The sequence below is a fragment of the Epinephelus lanceolatus genome, chromosome 1 (genome assembly GCF_041903045.1).
Source record: "Epinephelus lanceolatus isolate andai-2023 chromosome 1, ASM4190304v1, whole genome shotgun sequence".
Classification (NCBI taxonomy): Eukaryota; Metazoa; Chordata; class Actinopteri; order Perciformes; family Serranidae; genus Epinephelus; species Epinephelus lanceolatus.
In genome coordinates, this window is record NC_135734.1 from 27,712,826 (window position 1) to 27,732,611 (window position 19,786).

Consider the following 19,786-nt stretch of genomic DNA (forward strand, 5'->3'; position numbering starts at 1 on the left):
CCTCCTCATATTTTAGTAGAATTAATCTCTGATCCTCACGAGAAATACTTTTTTCTCCCTCACATACGGCGCTCTGTGAGGACACTCAGTGACGCTCAGTGACGCTGCGCTTCTCTCATGATTGTGATTGGTCCGCTGCGTGCGCGTTCACAGCTCTTGATAAAGCAACCCTGGGTTGAGTTACCGAGTTGATATCCAGCGTCGTGATACCGATTATCTTGATTGCCACTGTTAGGGTTAGTCAACCCAGGATAGGTCTGGGTAACCCAGGAAAGGTTGATCTCGCTTCGTGATACAGGCCCCTGCTCCTCTACATGGTGATATGTGGCTGGGTTTGAGTTTTTCTGTGTTTCTCTACGTTTCAGTTGGCACCACCACATTACTGTTATGTATTGATAGTTTCCATAGGCCAGGGTTCCTACACATTTTCCATTTTAAAACTCCACACTTTACCAGACTCCTTGGTAGAATTTACAAACCATAATTTACATCTGAGCAAAAATAGCCAGATGTTTATTATGTAAATAAATGGTTTTAAAGTCAAACTCTTAAAATGTAGGTAAAATTCTGACTATGTGTGCAATTATATTGCCAAAAATGATATAAGATATTAGATTATAGGACTGTAGCTCATACAAATCATGTAACACCATTTAGTCCAAATTCCTGAAAGTTAAACAATGTTGTCAAACATCTCTGCCCAAAGAGAAGGAAATCTAATGAAAATAAACTTAAAATGAGTTTAATTTTCATGACCTCGGTGCAGCCTTGTTTGTTCACTGCATCCATGGAAACATACATTTTTGGTTTCCTTACATAGAAAAGATAATATGTTTCTGATAACTACATCACTGCATACGTCATGAATGTTCAGACAAGCTTAATATTTAGCTATATTGTGATACAATGTATTCTAAGCCAGTGGTTCCCAACTGTTCCAGCCACGGGGTCCAGATTTCTCCTCAGTCATTAGTTCAAGGTCCACACAGTTCAGTGTCATTTTGCCATGTCTTTCAGCTAGTTTTCTGTCTCTGTCAAGTAGCTGTCCATCAGTCACTCACTCTACAGCAGGAAACAGCACTTCAAAATAAAAGCTCTGTGCTGGAAATTCACTGTACTTAAAAATAAAGTGTTTTTTTTTTTTTTTTTTTTTAACAGACGAGTCACTTGCGATCCATTCAGAGTGGACCCATGACCCACTTTTGGACTGCAACCCACCAGTTGGGAACCACTGTTCTAAGATATTGCTGCATTTTCTTTCCAACTATTTTGGTCTCCGATGTCTGGATGTGGTTCAGTTACAGGGCACTGGGGGCAGAGCTGATTTGCAGGCTGTGACACAAGCATAGAGGTAGCTCTGCATAGGTGCGTGTGCTCAGCTGCATGCCACACTTTTTGGCTTGTTTTTGATGACAGAGGAGAAGAGGCAGTGGTCTGGCAACACACATTTTTCCATACTCTCTTTTTCACACTTATCCAGATCTGGAAATGATTCAAATCAAATTCAATATTCTTTCAGACTGTGTAGTAACCCTGGAAGGCCAGGCTTATACAATTAAGACACACAGCACTGAAACATTTAACAAACATTTATTTCGAAAAAAAAATCAGTGTAAAAAAATCAGTATTTGTTTAACTGGCTACATTAGTTCTGATGATTTTGATATCATCGACTGGCCGATCTTGAGGGTTCGTCTCTACCATCCCAATGCGGTTCAGCACTCCTATCCCCTGATATACTCTCCCAAAAATACTGTGCTTTCCATCTAACCACTGGGTGGGTCCGAGAGTGAGGAAGAACTGGCTGCCGTTTGTGTCCGGTCCTGCATTGGCCATCGCCAGAATACCAGCACCTACAAGACACACAAATGAAATGAGTTAAAATATTTTGACTTTTCGCTGGTAAAAGTTTATCAGGTGTCACATAAACATTAAATGTTACGAATCAGTAACACCAAAGTTGTTAATTTTAAGCAGACTTCAAATAAAACTCTTAAGGGACAACATTTGTCTAACATTTGATGCACATTGATTTAAATCAATGTATTTGAATATTGAGTTGTATTAAGTACACACAAACCCGAGTAATGACACAATACTAATAGCAATAATAGTAAAGGGTGCTGGAGCCTTTTCTTTATTTGCAAAACTACATTTGTCTCCTTCACATCTACAACCTTGTATTGAACTGGGATTTTCCCACTGTGATTACCTGTGAATTTCAGTTCTGGGTTCAGCTCATCTTCAAACTGTTTACCGAATATGGAGGCGCCACCGCGACCTGTTAGACAAACAAAGATCAATTAAACCACAGATTCACTCCCAAGTAAAGTAAATGAACTATATATCACACTCGTTTTGTCAAAGAGGTCAAGTTTGGATTTGTAATGCGTTTTCAGGGTGACAGGATTACAAATGAAATGTGACTGATGGATTAAAAAAACAAATGTAGGAGCATGAGCTACAGCATGTGGTGTAAGACTTGGTATGATATTTATTATGAAGAACAAAAATGTTACAGGCCACATATTACTAAGCATCCCGCTACACTCCTAAATAAAGTATACATTAACAGATAAGGCCCACAAAATATACGGAGATTTGACTGAGATGCAAGCCACTAGATACACCACATGGCCAAAAAATATGGACACTCGAAAATGAAACACATCTGGAAGCTGGCAGCAGACACTGGGTGTTCTTCAAACCCAAGAAGGCAAAGAATGGAGTCGTGTTCTCAGAGAGGATACTCTTGCTACTGCTCTATGCCCCCAGCACAGGGGCCACCTGCAGTTATCCACAAAAACAAGCCAGGCTTTATCCAGTGATAAAAAGTAACACCTATATTTATTCAAGTAAAGAACTTTAGGGGATACTTTGCCGATTTTCAACCATCTTTGTATCAGGAAAATGTGGGCAGTATGTGTAAATAAACCATGTTAAACTTGCCTCCATCTGTTACCAGCCCAAACCATATAAAAACATATCAAAAGAACATGAAAGTATGTGGACCCTCATTCATATTGTATGTTAATGTGATGAACCCACCTGTTCCTGTAGGGTCTCCTCCCTGCACCATGAAATCTTTGATCACTCTGTGAAACTTTGTGTTGTTGTAGTAGCCTCTTCTGGCCAGCTCTGCAAAGTTCTTGCAGGTCTTTGGTGCATGTCTCCAGTACAGCTCCACCACAATCGTCCCCATCCTGCAATGAATGGTCTGCATTAGTGGAGCCAAGCTACAGTATACGTTCCCAGTCCTATGTTTCCCAGCACAATATCCTCATTGAGTAGGCTTTCAGAGATTATTATGTTCTGAGCAATGTTCAAATGTTCGGTGCATGTTTCCCCTAGTCAGTATATTGAAATCACCCACATACAGCTTATATAAACATTCATATCTTAAGCATTTTGAACAGCGAAGCTCTTGCAATATTAGTTTAAATCGGGAGACACGAGCATTTCATTATGTATTCATTAGTATATCATTATTATATATATCATTATTATAACGTCAACCTGGAAACCCCGACCCTTAGCTACCATCACCAAACCGTTGGCGAACCGACATCACGTTACTGAAAGCTAGCTTAGGCCGAGTCAGTTAGCATTCCGGTTTTAATAAATAAAACTTACGTCGTGTCCAGAGCCAGTGTTGGCGGCTGCCATGTGTCCGGAGGTATCCCAGACATTATCACTCTGAACAGTAGCCTTCAGTGATCTATAAACAAACGTGTTTGAATAAAAAGTAAACTATTTATCAGCTAACACATTTATCTCATTCATTTCATGAGGAGTTTCTTCTTGGGTTGTCGCTCGTTTCCTGTACAGTCTTCTTCGTTGGTGTTTAATAGCGGTTAGCACCCAAAAGGTCGCATTACCGCCCTCTAGTGGATTGAAATGAGACTTTAAAAAGTTATCCACCACCTCTCATCCGACTCTTTAATAAGACCAGTTGATAAGTAAAATTAGCCTGATCAATCTGGACTCTGAGAGGACCTGAAAGCCTCTGTCTCTCTCTTTTTTATGACTTATATTCATTGGATTTCAAATTTTCAACAACACCAAACCACCTTTAAAGGGAAAAAAAACACCAGGCAAAAATAAAATAAAATAGGTTAGAATTGACTCATACTAATAGATTAAATAGAAGCAAAAAAAACATAATGATAAACCAATAAACTGAGGTAAATCAAAATAACAGTATTAACATGACATATAAGTAAACATGTCAGAATCCAACCATACCACTGTTAAATGTCCACTCGCAGTCCATGAAAAACAAGTGTCAAAATAGTGTCCATGTAATAGTGTCCATCACCACATCCACCTTCCTGCACTCATTGCAATCCCAACAAGAGCTGTACGCACTACCGACAACATGCCAAACATATCAATACATGCGTACCATGTATGTTTTGAGCCTGGTACTTAGCAAAATCAAAATCACTCCCCCTATGCTCAGACAAGTATGTACATTTGTCATCCCACCATAGTACTGCTCTTCTCTTTGTTTTGCCTTTACTTTATATCCTGTAATGCACACTGGACTGGATAATGTCACATCCAGTCACTACCTCCAGTCACATGCTGGTGGAGTATGATTGGGACTAAGCCCAAGACCAAACACAGATTCCTTTATGGTACAGACATCTATCCTTGCTTTAATTCCATCGTTTAAGTACCAAATTTCCTCTGACAAATCTTGTATTACCTGACCATTATCATGTGCTCTCACACCCCCATCATGTGTTAAGCACATTAAAATCCCAACATCATACATCATGATTTACACTCTGTCCTTCTACTTCCTCAAGCGTGTTTAATTCTAGCCTTTGTTGGCTGATGGATTGTAGTAGGATTTACCACCACTAGCTTTTTTTCCTCTCACCCTGCACTTCACACAGGTATTTCTGACTATGCTTTGATGACTGAGCCCTTGGGTGTTGACAGAATTACTAAGATCTATGATAAGATGACAAGATATACTGAAAGCCAACAGAGTGTGTGTGTGTGTGTGTATGCAGCTTTGCTCATTATTAAAAAGGGAGGGAGACAACATGACTGATGATGGAGTAAAATATGTACAGACTCATGAAGCAACAGTGTTAACAACCGAAGCAAGTTGGGAAGACCTGAAGAGAAAATGTGTAATTGTGGTAATTCTAATTACATGAGTGAGCAAGTAAATAAATATTTATTTGGCCCTTATTAAAACAAAAGTTACTACTTGCTTCACAAATGCATTCAGGACAGAATATGATGATTAAATACATCCTTTACCATTATATCAATGATGGGGAGTAACTAGTTTCATGTAACTGAGTTACAACATTAAATTGCAAGATAAATGTGACTGTAATCAGTTACAGTTACTGAGAAAAACTATGTGATCAAATTACAGTTACTTCAGCCTATATGAGGAAATAACAGTGATTTATTCATTCATTCATTCTGTTGCTTTGCTTTTTTTTTTTTTTACCGTGCAGGAATGTCTTCTTTTGGCTTTCAGGGCAATACCAGCCAGCAAAGCCCTTGAGACAAGTTTGAGTGTGACACATATGCAGTTGTGCTTTTAGGACTTTTCAGCTTTTTGCCCAGTTTAAGGCATATGTCAGAAAAGTAATCAAATGTGACAAGTAATGGTTACTTTACTTATTTTTTTTTCACAGGGTAACTGGCCATCTGTAAGGTATTACATCTCAAACCTTCCCAACAATGCTTATCATAATTCATATACTTCTACTACATTCTTGTTAACATTCAGTTTAATTTGCAGTTACTGTCCGGTGTATTACTTTATTTCAGTTTTTTAAACTTGCTCAGTTTTATGTTTAGTTTTTTTTAATTTATTTTGTTTGCGTCATCATATCTTTCTTTTTTTTAATACTTATTTGATTAGAGTTGTTTGGGGGGGGCTCAAGCTTAAAATTTTCATTGCCAACAACTGATGAGCCGATGAGCTGAGTTTTATGTCAGTCTGGTGTAGTTCACATTTAAAAACCTATGGGGGCAGCAACACATATATGAGGCGTCAGGCGTGCCGGAAAAACATAAGAAGAAGAAGAGAGTCTTCTTCGTTGATTCTTGCCTATGACTCTTGCACGCATTTGTCTTGGACGCTGTCAAGACACGCTTCATCCGAGTCTTCTCATCTTGTCTGCGGTTTACAGTAAGGTATAGTCGCCTGTTGCGTCTTCACTTCTGTTATCAGGGATGTTTCATCATTTTGTTTCTCTTTTGGGCATTTTGTGCCAACACGCTCTATTTCCTGTTTTACGTAACAGTCAGTTCAGTTAAAGTTAGCTAGCGTTAGCTAACGTTGGCAGCAACCGTCGGAAACGTAGTGTTTGAGGTCTAGCTAAAAGTCAGAAGTTCATACTCTACTTAAACTTTGAACGCCTTACTTTGTTATGGTTAAACAGAGGTCTAATAGTTTGCGATGTGTAAATGTTATGCAGTAATTAATCCTAGACAAATCAGTTGTGACGTACTTATTCAGAATAACGTTATAGTTAAATTTGTCACATTAATAATGAGATGCAGCGATAACGAGCACTTCACTCCATGTCCTAACCTGACCTCGTGTTCGTTTTTGTGTGTCAGTCTACTATTTCCAAGATCAAGAATTACTCAGAGTAAAGTCCCTAATTTCCATAATGACAGTGAGTCATATCGACAGCTAGCTGTTATGCAATGCATGTGTTCCAGCAATGTGCAAATACTGAACTTAAAAAAAGATATTTAAGATATAAAAGATACTGAAACATTAAAACCACTGGTGGGTGAGGTGAATAAAACTGATCATCTAGTGACAGTGTAATGTTTCGCTGGGAAACCTTGGGTCTTGCCATTCATGCGGATGTCACTTGATGTGCTCCACCTACCCGCACGTACGCCACCTCATGGCAGCGGCACTTCCTGATGGCAGTGGCACCCCAGCAAGACAGTGAGCCACGCCACACCACAAAAACTGCTCAGGAATGGCCTGAGGGACATGACAAATAGCTCAATATGTTGACCTGTCCTCCAAATCCCCCAGATTCTAATCTGAGCGTACTTGGGATGTGCAATCAGATTGGGATCTTTTGAGGCCTGGTTAATGCCTTGAGCTCTTCGTCATGTTTTGTGGGCCATCCTTGAGCAGTGCTTTGCAGTGTGACGTGGCATGTTGTCCTGCTGGTGGGCCACTGTCGTCTGGAGTGCAGTTGCAATGAAGCGGGGTACTTGGTGGAGCGCATCAAGTGCACCCACATGAATTTGAGGACCCAAGGTTTCCTAGCAGAACACTGAATTGTAACAAGATGATCAACGTTATTCACTTCACCTGTCAGTGGGTTTAATGTCTTGGCAGATTGGTGTATGTGTAGTTGTTATTCTACTACTTGGTTCTGCTCCTGTATTGACTTTTAGAAGTCTGGTGTGGCTTAGTGGTAGAGCAGGCGCCCCATGTACAAGGCTGTTGCCGCAGCGGCCCGGGTTCGACTCCAGCCTGTGGCCCTTTGCTGCGTGTCACTCCCCCTCTCTCTCCCCCTTCACGCTCATCTGTCCTATCAATTAAAGGCTTAAAAATGCCCAGAAAAATATCTAAAATTCCAAGGTTCACACTAAGTCACGAATGAGTCCCATGACAGGCAGCATCTCCAAGCCAAGACTTGAGACTTTGTTGTGACTTGCAAAAAATTGCCTTACTAGTGCTGATTGTTCTTCAACTCTCCAAAAAACTGTCCATCAGAGCCCAAGCTGACATAATCAGATGTCTAGTTTTATCCGACCAACACTCAGAATCAAATCTTCACATGTGGGAATCTGAAACCATTTGATTTTTGGCCTTCTTGTTTTGTAACATGAAAAGTAATTAGCTCATTTTGTCCTTTGACTTATTAATTAATTATCTAATCATTTCTGCTCTCAGTGTTAGTGAGAAACTGAAACCCAGTCTGCAGGAAGAGTCATTGTGTTGGTGTGTTAGCCTGCTTGTGTATGTGGCATGCAAGGCAGAGGGATTACTGTGGATATTATGTCCAGCGGTGAATGACAGAGGGACTTTACTATGGCATAGATTCTGTTGTAATGACGGTAGCATCATGACTCCTTGGTACAACTTAAATTCATACACATTTCGCTGCAGCAACACAAGTTGTAACTAAAAGCTTATCCTGCCTTTGACAGATGCAGCAATTTCTACATTACCTCACTGCCATGTGATTAATCAGATGAGAAGGTCTAATCCAATTAGGATAGTAGCAGGCTTGTTAGCACGCCTAAGCTTGCACGTACGTCAGGATATTTTTGTGAGTAAGCTCCAAGGAGGAAGAAAGTAAAAGAGGTGCGGCAGTAGTAACGGACAAATAGCCTTTTTTTTATAGCATTGAGGTTTTTTTGCATTGTTCTATTGTCTTAAATCAGAGTTGTTACAGGCTGCAGCGAATCTTTGTCCAGAGGATTGAAAGATAGTGACAAGTTTAACCTCTCTGTCTCTTCTCAAGGTCCGACACCATGTCCATTGCCAAGATCCACGCCCGAGAGATCTTTGATTCTCGTGGAAACCCCACTGTAGAGGTTGACCTTTACACTGATAAAGGTAGGCAACAATATGACTTATTGAAAAATGTGCATCGTTTCATCGGCCATTAAATTCCTGCAAAAGTTATGAGATCAGAAGAACTGTTTCCTAGCCCTGGAGACGGTTTGAAATTAACAGGATGTTTTGGGAAAGTTTTGAATAGACATTGTTTTAGCTATTGTTTGAAATATGGTTATAGAAATTCCCAAACATACCTAACCTTACACAAAATACATTCTTTGTATTATTTATTTAAAATATAGTGCTGTGCTTTGTGACCATTGAAACATCATTAATATCATGTGATACACAGACCGGACTGACAGGACTGCATCACTGCTATTAGTTATTAGACATGTCTATAAAACAAACAGTTGTTTCATAAGAAATAAATGCATATAAACTTTAAATCAAATACACATCAAATTGCATTGACATCCCAAGTGTAGACGCTAATATATTTAAGCACTGGCCCTAGAGGCCCCAAGCCCCTAAATTTGGTGGCCCAACTTCTGTTAAGGCAGGTTGACCCAACTTTCCAAAGCCTTCCGTGACTGTGATAGTTCAAGGTCTTAGTGAACATACGATACATATATTCTGTCACACTTTCTTTTCCCACTGTCTGTCATGTCTGCAATAAATGCATTACGAAAAACAGTAAAAAAAAAACCTATAGTCCTTTTTAAATAGGAATTGTGCAAATTTGCAGGAAAGCCCAATCAGTCTTCGTTCAGCATTGACAGTATAAAAACAAAATCGGGGAGTGCAGCAGAAAACTGCCTGCCTACATTTGTTTATACAGAATGTGCCTTTTTCGGGGGTGAGCAAGTAACACAATGTGTAACCCAGCGTGTGACGTAACTAATGACTTGCGCCTTGCTCCGAGGGAAGCCGCGGCTGGTCAGTCCTTCGGTGATTCTCTCATAAGTTGGCCCGTCCCCGTCATTTGACGGTTAATGGCCTCTTCGTTTGCGAGTGCAAGGAGGGCGCGCAATTCCTTGTCTCCCCAGTTGCTCATCTTTACAGTGTCTGTCAGGTTTGCGTTTCCCTCTTGCTACTAGCTGCTCATTCCTGCTATCAGCTGTTTCCTGTTAGTCCACTGCCAGCGAGTCGCACGTGCGGCATCGTCAACAGCTCCTCCCACAAGTCATCAACAGCCCCTCCCGTGGCGAAGGGCGCCTCATTCTTTTTAAACCAAAAAGGTTCCGCCAATATGTTTACCTCTACGCGGAAAATCTGGCAGTGTAAAAGGGGCTTATGATACATACTTCCAACTGTAGCCCTCTTTGTAGCTACTTAAATGCCTGCTTCCTTTCACACCTAAATTTCCGTTGCTGTGTTAGCAGTTTGAGCAGGCTTAGTAAACCCATACTTCAGTAGTCCCAGTATATCGGTAGCTAGCCGGCAACGAGCAGTACTGTTCTCTGTCTTCATAGAATGTTGAGCTAAAACGTGCAAATGAATCGGGATGTTTGTGAAACTGTAATGTGCATTGGCGAATGCTTGTAATATGGGGAATTTTTTTAAAATTAAACTTTATTTAGACAGGTAATCTCATTGCAGTGACATTCTCAAGAGAGACCTGTGGCCATAGGGGGCCACATAAAAGTACACTCTTGACATTTAGTGAAGAACCCATATGTGCTGGTCTGGTCTATTGGCATATGCATCTAGTTGGTGGCTGGGATGTCTCTTGAGCGAGTGAAATTAGCAAGTGCTAGCAGTTTGCTCATCTGCAAATGCCTAGGAAGTGCATGTTTAATTATCTATGGCTGTGTCAGACCTATCCATTTTAAACTACTTATTTAAGTCATGGAAGTGGGGTAAAATACTTGTGGAAAAGTTGTGGAAAAGTTTTGAAAATTCATTGGTGAAAATGTGTGGGAACCTTACAGTTATAGTACCCATGTGCCTCAATCACAAAATTCATTTCAATATCTTTAGTGATTATAATGGCACCACTCTTATGTCCTCTCTCTGCTCCCATGTACATCTCACAGGCTTGTTCAGGGCAGCCGTACCAAGCGGTGCATCCACTGGAATCTACGAAGCCTTGGAGCTCAGGGACAATGACAAGTCTCGCTACCTGGGGAAAGGTTTGTATGACACTTTAGTGTTAATTTTTTAATAGGATATAATGAGTTTAATGTCAGGTGTAGTTTTTATTTTTACCACCAAATATAAAAAAAACCTTTCTTGCCTTTACAGCTTGAAGCAGAACTAAAGTTAATGTAAAAATACTATATTATACTTTTCTTTTTTTCTCTGTCTTTCTTTGTGTCATCTTTACTCTCCATTTTCTTTTCTTCTCTGAGCCAGATGTGAAAGGGTTAGTGAGTTTCCATTGCCTGTCACTCTAAAATTAAAAACCAAGATTTGTCCATTTGACAGAACAACCAATTACATGATCATTTAATGACATGACAACATAAAAACTCATCACTGAATGCTTCTGACAATCAACCAGATATGATTTGCATGGTGAACTGTCATTAAAGAATGCTCGCACCCCAGTGTTGCTGATGAGCCTGTGGATTGATGGACTGTGAAATGAAACTATGTTTAACATGTTTAATAAGACTAATTATGTTTGTTCATCTTAAACAAATTATAAAAGAAGTACTATTGCATGCTCTCTGAATATGTATTTTATAAAAAAAAAAAGTTGCATGTGTTTCTAAATCTATGCATTGGTTTCGTTACAAGATTTTCCCGTAATGTTGTGAAATAATAATCACAGTAGTTTTTCTGTTGCAGGAGTCTCACAGGCTGTCGAAAACATAAATTCAACCATTGCACCTGCACTTGTTGGCAAAGTAAGGAGATTAATTCTCAACCCTCTGTCTTTGTGCTTTGTCTCTCAAATGTTGAACCAACTAAGTTTTGGACTGTTCATTGTTGTCAGTGCTAATATAAATCATCTCTAACTTGTTCTTCTCCCATCTCCTCAGGATGTATCTGTGGTTGAGCAAGAAAGAATTGACCGTATGATGATAGAGTTGGATGGCACAGAGAACAAATGTAAGTGACAGTAATCACACTGTTCACCTGTTAACCTAAGGTTCTTTTCCCACCTGAAAGTCCGAGCCAGGGTTTGCATTTTTGTTAAAATGTATACTTTTAATTTTGGTTTCACATTTGGGTCAAGCAAGTTCACTAAAGAACTTTACATGACATACCTATGTTCTGTTGTCATCAGCTATGTGAGCTTCTTCTCCTGATACTTGACATAGATTGGTTGCAAGACCAGCTCTCTCATTCTCTTGTCTCCCTCTCCCTCTCCCTCATCCTTTTGGGAAATAATTTAAAAGTGTCAGAGTTTTTGTAAATGTTTCCAACTGAGTCTTGATAAAGTCCACTCCTCGTCTCTCCAAGTGCTACTGCAGCTCAGTTTGTCACGTTTTGTTGTTCGTGGACAAATTGAAACTGACGGTGTACATTTACAACCACTTGACAGTTAACTGCTGATTTCTCCTCTGGTCTGATCACCAACAACTGTCTTGTCTGAGTGCAGCGAATGTCTCTGTCGCTAAACCGCTCGTGCACTACGCACTTAGGCACAAGATTACTCTTATCACATGACGATAGCCTGCCAAAACACCCCTGTTATTTTTTCAAAAGTCCTAACCATCCAAAAAGTGCTTTCACACCATGGTTTAGTTTGATCCAGACTGTGACCTCCTCTTTTCATTTGACCAAGGTTTAGCTAATTGCTTTGGACCGTGGTTCAGGGGAGGTTTGACACCTGTAATTGTGGTTCTGATCAATCTTTATCTATAATTTTTTATAACTGTCTGGACTACGACAGTGTTCTGGCAAGGCAGCAATTTTCACTTCTTGTTTGCCCTTTTGCCTTCACTCTTGCGTTAAACAAGTGAAACCCCTCTTCAGCTGACTTGAGGTCAGACAACCAACTTGACCAGTAAAGAAATTTTTACTGTTTGGCTCTATGTGTAAGATCATTGTTTTGCTGCATTATTTTTTTTTATTGAATGAGCATCTTTTTACTTAGATGTGATGCATGTACTTAAATCTGAGATGTTTCCATAATAACGTCACTGCTGTTTGCAGCAGGGGGACAGGAAGTTCCTGAATTACTGATAAATACTAAATTCAGATATAATCTGATGATGAATGCATGGCTCAAAATGAGGTGGGGCTGGTACCATCAAGACCACTTGCACAATGTATATGCAATGGCATTTACAAACTCCCATCTGGTGATATAAAACTATCATTGAACAGCAGGGAAAAGTAGTTTTGTTTTCTTTAGTGTTTTCTTTTATGTTGTGTTGGCAAAGACTTTATCAGCAAAAACACGGTGGCACACCAGGCTGGCCCCCACTTTGATGCGGTTGCTGTGTTCTTCCTCTTTGGCAGTTTTGGCAGTGCCTTTCGCAATGAAGTGTGCTGATTACGATAGAGCCACCACATATGTGTAATGCTGCAATGGCAGTTACAAATGACAGAAATCTACTAAGTGCAACACTTGTTAGAAAATAGTGTTTTACAATTTGACACTCGTCGTAGAGTTTTGTTGTGAGCTGGAGGCAGGATGGAATTTGAGGAGGCCGCCTCATAATTTAAATAAATCTTTCTCTCTCTCCCGCTCCAAACAGCCAAATTTGGAGCAAATGCCATCCTGGGTGTTTCCCTGGCTGTCTGCAAAGCTGGTGCAGCAGAGAAAGGTGTCCCCCTGTATCGTCATATTGCTGACCTTGCAGGAAACCCAGAGGTCATCTTGCCTGTGCCGGTGAGAATCTGTGTGCCAAATTACATGCATCATTTTCCTGGTAGATCTTCCCTTTATTATTCAGTTCACCTCCAGCTTATTGTGAAGTCACAGCTCTTGTTCCTTTCCCCTCCACCTCCACCTCCACCAGGCCTTCAATGTGATCAATGGTGGCTCCCATGCAGGCAACAAGCTTGCCATGCAGGAGTTCATGATCCTGCCCATCGGCGCGAGCACCTTCAAAGAAGCCATGCGCATCGGAGCCGAGGTCTACCACAATCTCAAAAGCGTCATCAAAAAGAAATATGGTCAGGATGCCACCAATGTGGGTGATGAAGGTGGTTTTGCTCCAAACATCCTGGAGAACCAGGAGGGTATGTATGAGAAATTATTTTGTCTGAGCTTCTGATGATGACACACTCCTACAACTCCAAGATTAGCATAACTTTCAGGTTCCTTAAAAACCACTGCAAGCTTCTTTTATCATCATGAAGAAATTGGCTTTGCTGTAAACCAAATGTGCAGCCAGTAAAAATTTGTTATCACACCTTGTAATAAAAACACTCACACTTAAAATGTTCTTCCTTTTACTTGTTTCTAGCGTACAGTGTTAGACTGCAGTTGGTAGTGGTATGGGAGTGTGTTCTCTTGAAAGACATTTCTAATATTTGTTCCACTCTACATACATGCTTTTGAAGGTAATATTCGCCACAGGACTATCTGATTATATTACAATGTGTAGGAATTTATATTTTTCTGTTCAGTCAGTGTGGAAATCATGATCATCATTTGTTGTTTTCTGTGCTGCTCAATGCAACTCATATTTTCCACATTTATTGTTTAACTCTGCAGCTCTGGAGTTAATAAAGGAGGCCATCTCCAAAGCAGGATACACAGATGAGGTTGTGATCGGCATGGATGTGGCAGCGTCTGAATTTTACAGGGAGGGAAAATATGACCTGGACTTCAAGTCTCCTGATGACCCGAGCCGTTACATCACCCCTGACGAGCTGGCTGACCTTTACAAGAGCTTTGTGAAGGATTATCCAGGTAGCCTTCACACACTTTCTCTATTTACACATTATATAGCAGGCGGAGAGTGAGACTTTCTTTTAAAGCGGCTAAAACATGTTTTGCTGCAGAGCCCCGTCCACATTACTTAGCTTCTGTGTCGGACTCTAACCTGCTTCTCCATGTAAAACACTGACTATGAATAGGTTTCCCATACAACCCCACTTCAAAAAAATCCACACTGTTCTTTTAGTACGAATATCCGACACTGTAACAGTGTATACATGAGAGAAAATAAGGGGAAGCAATATAGGTCCCCTTTAACTATGTGGGGTATCTTAGTTTTAATCTACTCACCCTCTAAGAGGCCCAGACAAAATGATTTTGTGCTACTGGCAGCACTGGTTTACAACACCACACACCTGATGACCTGATGACCTTGGAAAGCTTTCAAGATCAGCAATTTTCATATTTCATCGCTATATTTTCTTAAATTAATGTTTAATGTGTTGGCAGCTCAAGTCTCAAACAGATATGAAGCAGAAAAAATAAAGGAAAACATTTTGAAGTAAAAAAAAATGTTGGGAGTCATCTCATTTTTGAAGCAAGTAAAAGCTAAGCAAAAGCACTTGCCAAAGTGTAGACTTCAGAGATTTGTGCTCTGAATCACAATGACAGCATTGAAAGCTATTGTGAATTCCAGCAGGAGCTTAAATGAATATTTGTCACAACAGTTGTCTTTGTTTGGAGTAAAAAAATAACCCTGTACAAAGATAGAGAATTGTCATTCCAGCAATGTTCAAACCTGCATTTATATTGAGTTTTTACAAGCTGTAAAACTAAATTAAATTTCCTTTTTATAGCAGACATTAACTTTGAAATGAGATAACACTCAAATGTAAGTACATCGAGACTGATGTCATGATTCTTTTAAAATGAAAGGATACTTTTGTGTGGGCACAACTTGGGAATGACAGCCAAAGATGCAAAAAATAAAACCTAATCAGGTTAACTGCAAAAAGTCTGAGAGAAATAACATGAGCAATCAGACGATCATACAGGTTTTAAACAGTTTTGGCAAACTGAAAAAAACAAAAAGAAAGAGTCTGTTAGACTTTTTAAGTTTTTCCCATGTCATTCAGTTAGTTAAGGACCTTCAAATTGCAACCTGTGGTTATGAGTTATTGTCATGTTTTACCACAAAGAAAACCAAACATAGATAAGGACTAATATTCAATTGCTGAAGCCGGCATGCTGCCTCAGCACACAGCTCTTTATATCTGTTTCTTTAACCTTGATTCAGTCCTCTTCACTCATCAAGTACCTTGTGCTCCTGTTGATGTAGCCTCTGTTGTGTATTGTGTTTTAATGTAAATTGTTTTAATGTGTCCTGTCTGGATGTGATAGGATGTTAATGCACATACAAACCAAAGATACATTTCCACCTTTTGCATGCAAAAAGTAGATGATAAAGTATGTTTTTATTCTGATCTCTTTAAACTGTTGACTTCTTTATGACCCTGTTGAATCATCTGATTATCTCATCGTTTATGTTTCTTGCCCTGCTGGACCAACAATATTATTTAGTATTTGATCATAAGCTATGATGAGTTCCTTTAGGAGCTGTCTGTTTCTCTTCTGAAGGATGTGTTGATGGAACAACAGCTGAACATGATCAGATATTTCAGTTTAAGCCACACTGATCATTTGTGTCACTATCCAATAAGAAATGTCTTCATATTTTTGACTGATAGTGGTTTCCATCGAGGATCCCTTTGACCAGGACGACTGGGCGGCCTGGACCAACTTCACTGGCAGCGTAGACCTCCAGGTGGTTGGAGACGATCTGACAGTGACTAACCCTAATCGCATCACCAAGGCTGTGGATGAGAAGGCCTGCAACTGCCTGCTGCTTAAAGTCAATCAGATTGGCACAGTGACTGAGTCCATGCAGGCGTAAGTCAGCACTTAAGATTTGAATAAAGTCTGGGATGTGGCTATAGATAAGGTGAATATTGAATATTCTGTATACCATACAATGAGCTGTAATGTGTCACTCGTCCTCCTCACAGGTGTAAGATGGCCCAGGAAAACGGCTGGGGTGTGATGGTCAGCCATCGCTCTGGTGAAACTGAGGACACCTTCATAGCGGACTTGGTGGTCGGCTTGTGCACTGGACAGGTAAATTCGGATAAAAAATATTTATTGTTTGAGTGTGTCTTTTAAGAACATAATAAATTAGACATTTAGGACAATAAAATGTATTTTTCTACTGTCTATTTTTACACTGGGACAATGGACCTCATGTTGGAATCAATATAGGCACAAATTTTGTCTTATTTGTATTCCTTACAATTATTTGTTCTTATTTTTAGTACCCATTGATTCATCAGTGTTAAGTTACTTTGCTATTTTCTTGGGTAAAACAAAATTTGGTAACACTTTACTTGAAGGTATCTACATAAGGGTGACATGACACTGTCATAACTATGACATGACATGGTCATGAACTTGTCAAACATTATGTACATGTTATAAATGTTTATGACTGCTGTCATTAAGTGTCATTCAGTTTTTGTAATGACAAGTTGACATTGTTTGGGTTGTCTTGATTATGACAAGTTGACATTAATCAAAGTGACATTACCAGAAGTTGTCTTTGTCATGACAAGTTGACATTAAATTTGTTTGGGATGTCCTTATTATGACAACTTGACATTAACATAAAGACATCTTCTGGTAATGTCATCCTGGTTAATGTCAAGTTGTAATTATAAGGACATCCCAAACAAATTTAATGTCAACTTGTCATGACAAAGACAACTTCTGGTAATGCCACTTTAATTAATGTCAACTTGTCATAATCAAGACAACCCAAACAATGTCAACTTGTCATTACAAAAACTGAATGACACTTAATGACAGCAGTCATAAACGTTTATGACATGTACATAATGTTCATGACTGTGTCATGTCATAGTTTTGACAGTGTCATGTCACTCTTATGTAGATACCTTCAAGTAAAGTGTTACCCAAAATTTTACCATCACTAGGTTTTTGATTCAACTCTAACACTAGTACTGACACTGAAAAATCATGTTTACTTTGTTTAAATTTATTTAATAGTAAGTCACATTTACCACTGCTGAAGATGGTCTTCTTATGGACATTTTTTGGGCATCTCTCTAGTTCTTGGGCATGTGCCAGAGTCTTTGCTCACAGCACAAAATCTGCCCTCATACAGTGTTAAGGAGGCATTACCACTGCTAACAGGTTACTTATGATCAAGTGGGATTCATCATTCAAGAGCAGAGGTCTCTTTTATGAACATTGTGTACACACAAAACGAGGCCTTAAAGAGGCGTACGCCACTTCCCATGGAAAAGTTTGGAGACAGGAAATTGGCGACACAGTTGGTGAGGTGGAAGCCTGATTGTAGAAATTGTTGAATATTTTTTGGCACATGCCATTTTGGCTTTTGTCCTTACGTATATTTTTTGTATGGATCCTACGTATTGTTTTATAAACAAGACCTCAGATGTGGTTGTTGAAGAATGTTTGGTGTATCTGCAGTTGACTGCTCTTATCTTTTCTCCTAACAGAAATTTAAGAAAATGTTATTTCCACTTGATAAACTACTTTGAGAAAACTCTGAATTTGGGGAACCATTAGTCAAAATCCAATATCAAATCTGTGAGACAGAAATCATGATGACATTACTTGGACAGACAGTAATGAAAATATTGAAACCTTTCAGTTAAGATCATTGTACATGTTTTGTCCTGCACTTTCAGATCAAGACTGGGGCACCCTGTCGCTCTGAGCGTTTGGCTAAATACAACCAGATACTTCGGTAGGTCTCATTCTTCTCCTATCATAATTATGATTTATATCCCAATTGTACCATCATTTGAAAAGTATAAAATCTGACTGACTGTGCATGTGGTGTTCTTTAATTTCTGAAATAAAATACCACCAGTGCCTTTCTGCTAACTACTACTCCTGCAGTATTGACTAAAATCTACATAAATAATACTGTTTTAACTGTTTCTGTTAGTGCAGTAATGTCAGTTTGTGTCATTTCTGATCCTTTAAACAGCATTGTCTGTACTAAGCTGATGTTAAATCCATACCATTAATGTGATTAAATACAAGGGGAAAGACCTACTTGTTGTAAAAATACATACATTAAAAAAAGGAAATTAATTTTTACTATGTCTGTTTTACTGTAGCATCGAAGAGGAGCTGGGAGACAAGGCTGTTTTTGCTGGTAAAAACTTCAGGAAGCCGTTGGCATAAAAAATGGATGAAGCACTTACTTCACAGGCAAATTAATTTCTACACACAAATCCATGACAACACATTTGATAATACTGGAAAACACATCAACGAGATAACGGTTAATGTAGAGCTACTAATCATGGTATATAATTCATAGAGGGAACAAGACTATTAAGATTTCTACTGTGTGTGTTTGTTAATGTGGAGTAAAATAATAGAGCAGATGTTACTGTGAGTAATATTTAATTACTGCACTGACGTACTGTAATCATAAAAGCTGCACTTTGAGACCGTTAATAATAAAAAAAATCTTATTAGTAACAAAATGTATTGTGATTATTTGTCCCATGTTTCGTTTTATTTTACTGTGGTGCTGGTGGAAGATGTTTATGTTGAGTTGAAGGAGATCCCACATCTTTTGAGTACTTCAGTGATTTGAAAATATATCTATAATACAATGAAAAAAAGGGCAATCCAGTCTGATTATTAAACTAGAGCGGGACCTGTGGAGCTGTAAATAAAAATATGGAGGAAAAAAAGATGCACAAATATCCAATTCTGCAAATGTGTAGACTGTTAATTTCTCAGCAGACTTTATTACAGTAACAAAGTATATGATGAGTATCAAAGTTTGTTTTTTTTATTGATGCAGATTGATAATATAGAGTATATCATCATTATGTCAGATATGTATGTATATATACTTCACAAACACAGATACATGCATATATAAAGTAAACACAATTCTCAGGGAAAATAAGTGTAGTTTGATTTCCTTCATTATAAAATAATGACTTAACTCGGACCTTTTAATTGTATACTTTATTCAAACATGAATCAATAAATTAAAGTTTTTGAGGTTCAAGAGCAGGATATTAATCTGTTCACCATGTAAGTTTATTGGAAGAAGAAGAAATCCACGTTTATAATATGGTGAATAACAATTTTAGATTAATGACATACAGTATACCATCATTGTTTGTATGTATATAAACATCACAAACACATGCATACAGAAACATAAGTAAACATAACACACGGTATACTATGTAACATTTCTGTATGTATATTTATTGTATATATATATATATGAGACAATATATGAAGTTAACATGTACACACGTACATCTGTATATGTATGTATGTATATCTTACTATATAATGACGAAAACTTTGTCTGTAGGTGTGTCTGTGTGTCT

General features: G+C 38.8%; 2 protein-coding genes across 3 annotated transcripts; one reads left to right on the forward strand and one right to left on the reverse strand.

The window, feature by feature from the left end:
* Positions 1-1,573: 1,573 nt before the first annotated feature.
* Positions 1,574-3,827, reverse strand: ppil1 (peptidylprolyl isomerase (cyclophilin)-like 1). Its single transcript, XM_033627488.2, has 4 exons — positions 3,634-3,827; positions 3,049-3,203; positions 2,213-2,281; positions 1,574-1,853 (listed from the first exon to the last, which is right to left on the reverse strand). Exons 1-4 carry the CDS (start codon positions 3,687-3,689, stop codon positions 1,633-1,635), a joined length of 501 nt encoding a protein of 166 aa, XP_033483379.1. The 5' UTR covers positions 3,690-3,827; the 3' UTR covers positions 1,574-1,632.
* A 2,161-nt stretch (positions 3,828-5,988) lies between these two features.
* Positions 5,989-18,913, forward strand: eno1b (enolase 1b, (alpha)). 2 transcript variants are annotated; one of them, XM_033627645.2, is made up of 12 exons: positions 5,989-6,169; positions 8,487-8,581; positions 10,564-10,659; positions 11,321-11,379; positions 11,515-11,584; positions 13,183-13,316; positions 13,447-13,669; positions 14,148-14,345; positions 16,061-16,262; positions 16,379-16,487; positions 18,101-18,159; positions 18,539-18,913. In XM_033627645.2, the coding sequence occupies exons 1-12, from the start codon at positions 6,024-6,026 to the stop codon at positions 18,603-18,605; spliced, it is 1,458 nt and encodes a 485-aa protein (XP_033483536.2). In that variant the 5' UTR covers positions 5,989-6,023; the 3' UTR covers positions 18,606-18,913. The 2 variants fall into 2 exon arrangements, with proteins under 2 accessions (XP_033483536.2, XP_033483533.2); XM_033627642.2 differs by having other exon boundaries at positions 6,038-6,174.
* Positions 18,914-19,786: the final 873 nt, after the last annotated feature.

Bases quoted from the DNA above. Each gene is read 5' to 3' on its own strand.
- ppil1 (XM_033627488.2), bottom strand. From the start codon at position 3,689: ATGTCTGGGATACCTCCGGACACATGGCAGCCGCCAACACTGGCTCTG. The intron at 3,204-3,633 runs GTAAGTTTTATT...CATTCATTGCAG, and splicing joins ACACTGGCTCTGGACACGAC to GATGGGGACGATTGTGGTGG. The intron at 1,854-2,212 runs GTAATCACAGTG...TGTGTCTTGTAG, and splicing joins CCCAGAACTGAAATTCACAG to GTGCTGGTATTCTGGCGATG.
- eno1b (XM_033627645.2), top strand. From the start codon at position 6,024: ATGAGGCGTCAGGCGTGCCGGAAAAACATAAGAAGAAGAAGAGAGTCT. The intron at 13,317-13,446 runs GTGAGAATCTGT...CACCTCCACCAG, and splicing joins AGGTCATCTTGCCTGTGCCG to GCCTTCAATGTGATCAATGG. The intron at 18,160-18,538 runs GTAGGTCTCATT...GTTTTACTGTAG, and splicing joins AAATACAACCAGATACTTCG to CATCGAAGAGGAGCTGGGAG.